Below are 10,389 nucleotides of genomic sequence, written 5' to 3' on the forward strand. Positions count from 1 at the left end.
GCAAGTGGACTCTGATTTTCTACTTTATGGCTTTGTAACCAATTAAGATTAAAGTCTATAAAAAATATGCTTTGCCTGAATGATAACAACTTTATAATGAATAATTTACATTAAATTTCATACATTTCTGAAGGGGTGGTAAATAAATTAGAGGATACCTAGAGAGCAAATGTCAATTCCCACACTAGGAAAAATTTTGGATTTTTTTATATTCCCTTATAAAATTAAGAACTTAAAACTTGCATAATGTTGAAATTTGGATTATTAGCTATTTTTTTATGTCAAGTTTATTTATATACTATGAAAAGAAAGTAGTTTAATTAAATTTTGAATGTAACTTATTAATACCTCCTGACATGTACATGAAATGATGCCCGTTCTGAAAGAGTTAATGGATTACCAATGAGCATCGATTTGTGTCACATAAAATAATTGATTAATGTCACAAAAATAGTATACTAATTAAAATTAGTGTTTCTAATTATTACTGCTTTCAATTATTCCAAATACTTAACTTTTATGTGAGAATAATCAATTAGTTGAATGCAATTGATTAACCCTTTTGCTACTGCCTTGATGGATTACACAGACCACAAGTTTCTATACTATAACTTTTAATGTTCTGTTTATTTTCATGAAATTTTTCAAGCTTTTAATAAACATCACAAGTCTTTTGTAGACAAAAAATTAGAATTTTTAATTAAGTAGTTTTACTAAACATTTGTCCGTGAATACACGGAACAAGAGTGTTGACTGCTCTGAGTACAAAGTGATTTTCAATTTAAGATTAAAAATACTTTTCTTCATCTCAAAATTATATAATTTTATTTGTATAATCTCTAAAACCTTGCAAAAAAAAATAAACGCTTGTTTTCACTAAAAATTTATATGTTATCTGTTATTTTCTCTACCGTAACTCTATACTGGGTTGGTCAATTTGACCAAATTAGTAACCACCATAAAAAGAGAAATAAAATGAGTAGTATCTTTTTTAGTATTGACCATGAAGTTCCAAGATACTTCTAAGAGTTTCTCTTCTAACTTTTTCACATCTATTTCCTATGTTTATTTTACTGTTAGCAGCTGAAGTAGAAACCTTCCAAACATAAATCCCCACTTCTGCAATTAGATTGTAGTTCTATTTTATTATTTTATTTCTTTTTTTAAGGACGGTTTCATTTCTACTTTAGGAATTATAAGAAGTTTTAAGGGTAACTGCCTTCCCACAACTGGCAGCAGACAGTGAAAGGCAGTAGGAGTTGAGACATTGTAGGTGTAAGCACTCAACTCCATACCCTTAATTGATTTTCCATGCTTGCTGGCTAGTTTAAAATCAAGGTTTGGATGTTGTCTGGTAGATGGGATATCCCCAGCACATTTGGGAGCTATTACCACAAGCATCATCTGTTATGACTGGAATTAACAATGGATTTTGCTTAAACTTCTTAATGATTATTTTACATTAAGTTCATTATTGTTTTATAGTGCTGATTTTAATTGCCTATTAACAATTAATGTAATTAATAGTATTGAAGCTATTTTTTCATTATATTAATATACATCTATTTGTTCATAAATGCTTAATTTTTAGTTATTTTTTCTTAAAACATAGAACAATAAATAAAAAATATGTAAAAAACTGATTTCTAGTACTTACAATGTTACAAAATTGATTTTTACTCGCCCATTGTACTTGCTAAGCTTCACTGTTAAGTCGTTTTTTCTCTCAAGTGGAGGGGTAAGATAAACTAATTTTTGTAGATTTCAAAGATGCATTTTTGAAAACCAAAAAATTATCAAATTAATATTCTGGTACACATGTAATCACTGTAATTTATCTGGCTTTCTAACTAAGCTATATGTGGGTTAAAAATCACATTTCTGTACAGAGCAGTGACTTAGTCATCAGAAATTTCCACTAAAGCTCCTGCTTTCCCATTCAAGCCAGTTACAAGCAACTGTCAGATTTACACAGTTTGGAATGTGCTCTTTGTATTGGTTATAAATATGTACTTAAACGAAGAAGACAAAAGTTTTCAAAAGAATGTAATAATGTATGGTATGTGTAATACAATATAAATTGACCAATAAGACAAGATGGCATGCAACGCAACACACACAAAAAAAAAAAGATATTTAGCATTTTGTTTTAATATTTACTTTTTAATTCAAAAATTAAAACATATATAACATTAAAATATTAATTATAAACTACCTTTTGATGCCAATTTTATTTACATACATTGATAAAAAAGTTATTTTATTATATTTTGAAAATAATTCTTAAACATCATGACATGTGCCTTTTGACCTTTCCATAGTGAGAGGGTTAATTGTGCTCAACATCTGACCACTTTTTTTATATTCTACAAATTATTTAGCTCTTCTGTCTGCAGTGGTTAACTCTTTACTTGAAATTCTTTTACTATATCACACATGCAGATACGTCAACTTAATTATCTATAGATATAACTTTCATGAAAACTTCTATCTTAATGCCACACAAAAGAACTGAATGTAACTAGATAATCCTATAAATAAAGGAATTTTGTGGATTACTTAGTAAAACTGTTTGATATTTATGTATTCATAAAATAAACCTGTAGTCATTGCTAGATTGTTTTACAAACTCACTAGACCACAGCATTTTTGAAGTGAAGGAAGATGTATTTTGGAGGTTTGGTTAAAACTTTTCAAATGCAAAATATTATTTAACCCCATCACTACAGGTTTTCCTTTGGTCAGGGGTTAAAGGGCATGTTGTCACATTTGTAGATTTACATTCAAAATTTTATTGAATGAAAAAAAAAGCACAACTTATATCTATTTCCTAATTTCTTTAGCAGTTACAAGGTTGGTTAAATTAATTAAACCCATACATAGATACAATAGTGAACATAATAGATAATATATATACAAGTTTGATAATTATCTGGAGGTTATTAGAAGGTTATAAAGATTTCGCATATGAAATCTGATAATTTTATGATACGTAAAAGAATTTTTAATCTTAAATTAAAAATTACTTTGCATATTGGATAGTCAACATTTGAAAAGAAAAACTGCATGAGCAAATCATTACTTAACAAATCTTAAAACATAATTTTAAAAAATCTGATATTTTGTGTATGAAAGCTTAATATTTACTGACCATCTACAAAATTTCGTAAAGATATGCATACTGCATTAAAAGTTATAGTACAAAAACTACAACAAGAACAAAATGGTTACGAGGTCAGTCCCTGGGACTGAGCCAGTAGAGAGTTAACAAATGTTAAAATTTGCACAAGCTAACTGATGGTGGAATTTCGTATCAACTGCATACTTTTTATCTAAGAAACAATTATAAACATCATTATTTTTATCACAGAACAAGCTCAAAGTTGTGGTTAAAGATACAAGAACTACCAACAACTTTCTGACACTGAAGTTATGATTTTGCCATTAAGAATATACACTGCCAAAACTTCCTGCCCATTCTCTGTTGTACTAACAACATCAAACTCTTGAGGATGGAATGGCACTTGACAAAAACAGTTTGCAGAAAGTATGTTCAGAATGTAAAAGAACAAACAATCTTTTTCATTGTAACATCCTGTTTTTTCATTTGTCAGATAAAACTTTTAGATTCTCAGATATAGCTAGAATGTGTGCACAGAACTACATAGAAGGAACTTTCTCAAATAACAACAGACACACATGAGGAAGATATCGAAACTAAAAATCAAAAGTTGCAAATATTGAATGATCTTATCTGAAAAATTTGTTTCAATGTTTATACCAATAACAACCCACTTCACAGCTTTCCTACCTCTGCCATAGAAAATATATCATTCAAAACATTACCTATATTTAAATAAGGTATTAAAGCTGACACCTTTATTGGGTGCTATAACAATAACAAGCACTATTTAATAATTAACACCTAGAGAAACACAACTCACCCATCATTGCAACTGCAGACTTCTTCTATTAACATGGCTCTTTCAGCTCTTGAAGAGTTGGTCACACACTTTTCCACTACATTGCTGTAAAAATAAAATTCTCTTTTGGAACTTTAAAATAATCAAATTTGTGGCATACAGGAATACCTATTTCTTTGATCATCAAAAAATAATCGTTCCCGAGTTAAAGGTATTCTGTGAACTTGAAAGATCACTCATTAATCTTAAAACATGTTTTAGGTTATATATTTCACATGTAAAATTCAAGTTTTTAGCAAATTACTAAAATTTAACATATTAATGGATAACAGTTGAAACACAAAAAACTGTTGAAGCATTAGAAACTAGTCCTATAACTTGTGATAAAAATCATGTACCCCGTTTCACCAGCTTTCATCATTTAAATCTTAATTTCTAAAATATTACATATAGTGTTTCAGAAAATCTTTTCTCTATCATTGCCCAACCCACTGTTGAGTTCTGGTACTAAATACCTCTTAGGCAGTAACTTGTAATTTTTTATACATCTCTGACTTGGAATCCAAATTACAAAAAATATTTCAGCCATAATATGAAGGTATAAATGTGAATGAAATAGTCAACAGATTTCAAGATTTAACTTTTAATTGAAGGTGGTTTCCTCATACATAACTTTTAATTAAAAACAGTACATAAAAACATATGATTTTTTATACTTCAATGATTTTATAAGTCAAAAATACTGAAATTGAATTTTTAATAATTATAATAAAAATAATAGCTACAAAACCAAACAAAAAATCTTATGTCTAATATTTCATTTTAGCATTAACCTCAAGTTATAATTTATTTGTGTAAAAACAATTAAATTATAAATGCAGGATACCCACCAACAACCCACTAAACAGTAATAATAGTAATAATTACAATTAACTCTTTAAACCCATAATTTTTTGTGTGATCTGCCAGAAATATTTTCATGATTTCCTAATAATTATCAACATACCTTATAAAACTTCATATTTTCTGAATTTTGTACTTGGTAACATGGTTTGAATTAGTTTTCGGCCAAAAAAATATAAATTTATCAGACACTGTCACCGTCCAATAGGTAAATTGAGATTTTCAGCCAGACCCTGGAAGTGTCTGCTCGGGTTTAAGGAGTTAATTTTCATCAGGTACATAAAAATGGATTCTTCCAAAAATAAAAAGTAATAAAAAACAGCAACAACAAGTCAAACCAATCTTACACCACACTTCAAATTCATGTTGAGTTGTGAAGAAAAGAAAGAATAACAAAGCATAAATAAAATTTTCCACCAACCTAGCAAACTTATGCTGAGACAGTGGCAAAACCTTCCCACGAACCACAGATAATATTTTACTTTTGTCATCAGGTCGACCACGCTCCAGGACATGCTGGATAACATAGTTACCATACTGATCCTGGACCAGCTGCTCTGTATTTTGATGAAGCTCTTCCAAAATTGGGGTGGTTTGATCTGGCGTGCAGTGCTCCAGAATTCGTTGAATAACTCTACAACCATATGGGTGTGTTGACAGGGCAAACACCTTCAACAATGAAAAACAAGTAGCAATTCACATTCATTTTCTTGTTTAAACTTGGAACATTTCATTATGTTTATATCATTAAATACTTGGTCATCACTTACTAACCTGATAATAAATGTCTAAAAGTAATTAGCAAGCTAACTAAACATATGATGGTCAAATATCAAGAGTTGTACCATAACTTTGTCTTATACAGTAAAATCTTACCTGTCCTTGAAAAGCATTGATAATAAACTGCAGGGCTAATGGGTCCACACACTCAATACATTTCTGAACAACATGGTTTCCATTTTGATCTTTCACACACTTCAAGACATGCCCATCAAGTTCTTTAACAACTTCCTTCTGTAAAAATATATCTTTGTTATAACATGGCAAGAACTGGTAAGACAATAATATAACCTACAGTGTAAAGACACTGAAAATTATAAAGCAATTTTCTGTGCTCAAGTAACTGTATTATTAACCCTATGGCCACTGGTTCTTATATTGTAAGGACTTAACATTGCTAGTGGTATATTTCATTCCAAAAATAAAACTAGCAGATGAAATTTCAAGGAAATAAAACATTTAATTTTGACCTTTTCTACTATTTCTAATTACAATTTGTTATTTAATGTAGTTATTTGCACTGACTCTGAATAGTTCACCTGCAAGGTAATTTTGAGTATAAAAATACAATTTTTTTATCTTACAGTTTCACATTTCATTTGCATAATCTCTAGGACATCCTATATGAATATCAAAAGTTGTTTTATGGTAAATGTTTATATTATCATTTTCTCTACTATATCACTAACTCTAGCTATAATCATCAATGTATAGTGCAATGAAATATTTAAAATTAAGAAAAGGAAATATGTACTTACTTTCATAGGATAGTGTTCATATTGTTCAATCTCCCATGGGCACCCATTGACATGTGTGGATGTTAATAATTAATAGGAATTAACAGGAAAGGAAAACAAAATATTAAAATTAACTATTAGTGAAAAGATAAAGACATGAAATTATGCATATGAACCAAAGAAAATATTTTTAGAGCCTATGGCAAAATCGATTTGTACATGCTTTGTGTTCTAAGACTTGCTGAACAAAGGGTACATTAAAATATATTTAGAAAATTATTAAACATTTCAAATATGAATTTCAAAATACAAATAATGCTTGATTAACTAAAATATAAAAGTAAAACCTAGATATAATTTAACTATCTCACTAACTATAACATACTTAGATATGAAACAACCAAAGTGTTATTGTGAATTAAGCAGCTAACAATAATATAAGCAGTTGCATGTACCCAATGATACCAATTTCATACTAAATATAACTGTTATTAAATTACAGTACAATAAAATAAGCTCTTTCCAACAACTATAAACACATGTACAAGCTACATGTACTTACCACACCAAGCTCAAGGCTAACTATAAAAGGTAGGCATAGTATCCATCAAGGGTTGACAAAATTTATTACTTGTTTCTATTCTTCTGCACTTAGCCAATGAACATTTAAACACAGGTATCAATATGGCAGATGAGCATACATTACTGTCTAGACATAAGTGTACAGGACTACAGTTGTGCAACTCTACATATACTTTGCTGAAAGTTCAAAATTGTTTTTAGCTTGTGCATCACGTGAAAACAAAACAAGTTTTCATTATTGCTGTCAATGTTTCTTTTGAAATAAAGGAATAAAGACTAAAATAATATAAAACTCTGAACTATAATATACTTCATAATAATAATTTCATTAAAATAACTTGATGGTAAAATGGCAGAGTGAAAATATTACATTCATGAGGAATTTCATCTTTTTAGTTGCTTTCCCAATATAGAGTGCATGATCCACCATATTTTTTTAGTTATGATCAATGAAAGTGAACATATTGCATGGATTATAAAAAAACGACAATTCACGAGGAAATGCAACTTTACATAAAGGAATGTAATCTCCTGATAGCTTTTTCTCAAGCAAATATAATTATATTTCATTATTTCTATCCTTGAGTGGTTTAATTAAACTTTGAATGTTAGTCAGTAACATTTTGCGATAGGTGCAGAAAGGAATTTAAAAAGTCCACCAGGATTCATAGGGTTAACAATCTGCTGGGTAGTCAGTACAAACAAATCTCAAACATAATGGTGAACAATTCCAAATGGTCGGCAAGCCAAGAAGTATGATGTGGTTAGGGTGCAATCAGACTGCAGAGTATGTGTCTCATCTTAACTCAACTGGAAATACAGGTTCCTTCTGCAGGAGAAGGGCACACTAGCTATTTCAGCCATTGTCCTACTTCCCACCAGTGCTGTGCACAATCAGTGAGGAACTTTCCAAGTTTCACCAGCTCAGCAACTAGGAAATGGTAAATGGCAAGAGTTTCCCATGCTCTACTAGAAAAAGGAAGAGAACTTGATTTAGGGAGACCCAGAGATGTGCCTAAATTCCTATCAGATGACTGCCAGAAAGGTCTTTGAAGGTGCAATGGGTGACCTCGAAACCCTATTTTTAAAAGCCGATACGCATGAGTCAAAGAAGTGGACAGAACACTTCCCTGGTGCTGGCTTTTTTCCACGATAGTCCATGGAAAGGTACAGTTTGGATCAGGCAACTGATTAATTGTAGTACCACAAGGATACCTCTAGTGGTCTTGCAGAATCAACCCATCTCAACAGTGGGAACTGGTGGTTAGGGCCGATGGATTGTGTGCTTTCCATTACCCCTGCAGTTTTTGGGAAATAAACATATCTTGAAAGACAACACCAGTCACTTGGTGGGATCTTATAAAAGGGAAAAGGGTGTTGAAAAAGAAAATGTACTTAGCCTTCTCAATAATGGTATGTAGTGTTACTGAAAAACAGCAACTGCAGGGAGTCCAAATCCTTCAAGATATGAAACAGCCAGATGAGGAAGATAATGGGATACAAACCTGTGCAGTTTCATCTACATGCCATTCTCAAGGATCTTGTCAAAAAGGTTGGTAAAAATGTGATGCAATGAAACATGAAATGATGATCAGCTTCCTGAACAGCCAAGGTATTAGGAAGAAAGGCCCAGTTGGAACACAGGAGGAAGTATGTTGAAAGAGTGCAGGAAGCATCGATGGTATATACATCCAAACAATGGGACCAATGGCAAGGAGAAGAAAATATTGCTCCAGAGGAAGAAGGTATAATAAAAATGAAGCTAATGACCAGAACAGAGAACATTTAAGCACAGTCAAGCATGGGAGTAGGATGAGGAAGTCAGTAAAAACAAGGAAAGATCAGAACAAAGGAGTGGACAGAAAAAAAAACTGAAAGTAAGAGGAAAGGTGAAATGTACTTGATAAAGCCACCCAAGAACCAGTAATAGGGAAAATTGACAATCCAAGGTTGAATACCATGTGAAAAAAGGCCAAAAAGTGAGCCACAAGAGGATGACTCAGAGGAAAGGAGAGGCTGATGGACCAACATCGAAAAACCTACCACTTTCACTGATAGACAGAGAAGAAGGATGATAGGAGTGGGATAAGAAAAGGGCTATATGATTGGAGAGTTCAGCCCTGCAAGCAATGGACTGGACAAACCCCACAAGTGACAATGAAAGAACAACACCCCTGGATGAAAAAGAAAGATGGTTAGAATTAGAAAGTGGGAATGGAGCAGAGGAAGAGGAGGCCCAGATACCGACGACAAATCAGAGGATATGAGGCTTGTGCCAGCCAAAGAGGTGTCACCAAAACAGGACCTGACAAGGGGTGAGAAACAGGAGGGGAAGTCTAGTATTAAGAGTGGCAAAGGCATTGATATGAGGTGTGCCCAATTGAGCAAACCCAATGAAAAACCTGAGGGTGGAGAGACCACTCTATGGTTAGAACTTTCTCCAGCAAGAGAGTCAATCTGCCACCACATTTAGAGCCTCTGGCACATGACAAGCCATGAGATGAATACAACGGGAATAAGCCCAAAATGAGGAAGCAAAGAGTTCTAAAGTGGGTGGTATCTGCTTGACAGTTGATGTAAGAAATGATAGTGGAATTGTCAAAGTTGATCATGACCAACTGATCCACGAGAAGAGGGAGGAAATCGGAAAATGCCCAATAGACAGCAACAAGTTCAAGGATGTTGACATACAGTAAACAATCCTCCAAAGCCCACATGCCCAAAGTCATGTAGTCATTCAGAGATGCCCCAGCCAAACAGAGGTGCATTTGCAAAGGGATGAACATGTTGTTGGGGAGAAGCAATGGGATGCTTACTGTGGTGTTGGAATGATTGAGCCACCAAGACAATCCTCAAGAAGAGGAGAAGGGAGGTGCATGTTTGAGGACAATGGATCACAAGAAAGATGCCACTAGGTCTTCAAGTGGAAGAGGCACGTGTATGTGTGAGGCCTGAGTGAATTAATGGTTCAAGAGAAGCCAGAGTCTCCAACAGTAAAGAACCTTGGGTACTGGGTATAAAGAAAAGCACAAATCTTGGTGGCAAGACATTCTACTGTTCATAAATGAAGTGGAAAAGGATGACCCCAACTGAGATGGAAGTGAAAGAATGAACCCAGGTGTACCAAATATAGGGCAAGCATGAGAAAGAAATGGAAGGCTTGATGAGCAGCCTCCTGCAGTAGAACACAAGTATAAGAAAATGAAATGTAAGAATGGAACCTCAACCCCCAACCTATGAACAAGGTGGGTGAATGCCCCCATGATTTGAATAAAGACATACAGAGCAGACACAGTGCCAAAAGGAAGAGCACAGAACTGGAAGAACTGATCCAGACGGACAAAAAACAAACAAACTACATTTGGAAGATGGGGCAAGTGGAATGTGTAAAAAGATGTCCAAAATCTCAACCCCAGTCATCCAGTCTGGGTGAAAAAAACCAAAGAGAAAAAAAAAAAAAAAAA

At 32.8% G+C, this 10,389-nt stretch overlaps 1 protein-coding gene across 6 annotated transcripts in view; it reads right to left on the bottom strand.

The window, feature by feature from the left end:
• Nucleotides 1–10,389, bottom strand: part of LOC106471072 (pumilio homolog 2-like) — a 58,123-nt gene that overhangs the window by 8,013 nt on the left and 39,721 nt on the right. For all 6 annotated transcript variants that reach the window (XM_022399699.1, XM_022399698.1, XM_022399697.1 and 3 more), the window contains 3 exons: nucleotides 5,703–5,840; nucleotides 5,248–5,495; nucleotides 3,945–4,028 (listed from right to left, as the gene is read on the bottom strand). In XM_022399699.1, the coding sequence (XP_022255407.1) occupies nucleotides 3,945–4,028; nucleotides 5,248–5,495; nucleotides 5,703–5,840 (470 nt within the window). The remainder of the gene's footprint in view (nucleotides 1–3,944; nucleotides 4,029–5,247; nucleotides 5,496–5,702; nucleotides 5,841–10,389) is intronic.

This window comes from Limulus polyphemus, unplaced genomic scaffold, assembly GCF_000517525.1.
Source record: "Limulus polyphemus unplaced genomic scaffold, Limulus_polyphemus-2.1.2 Scaffold4391, whole genome shotgun sequence".
Classification (NCBI taxonomy): Eukaryota; Metazoa; Arthropoda; class Merostomata; order Xiphosura; family Limulidae; genus Limulus; species Limulus polyphemus.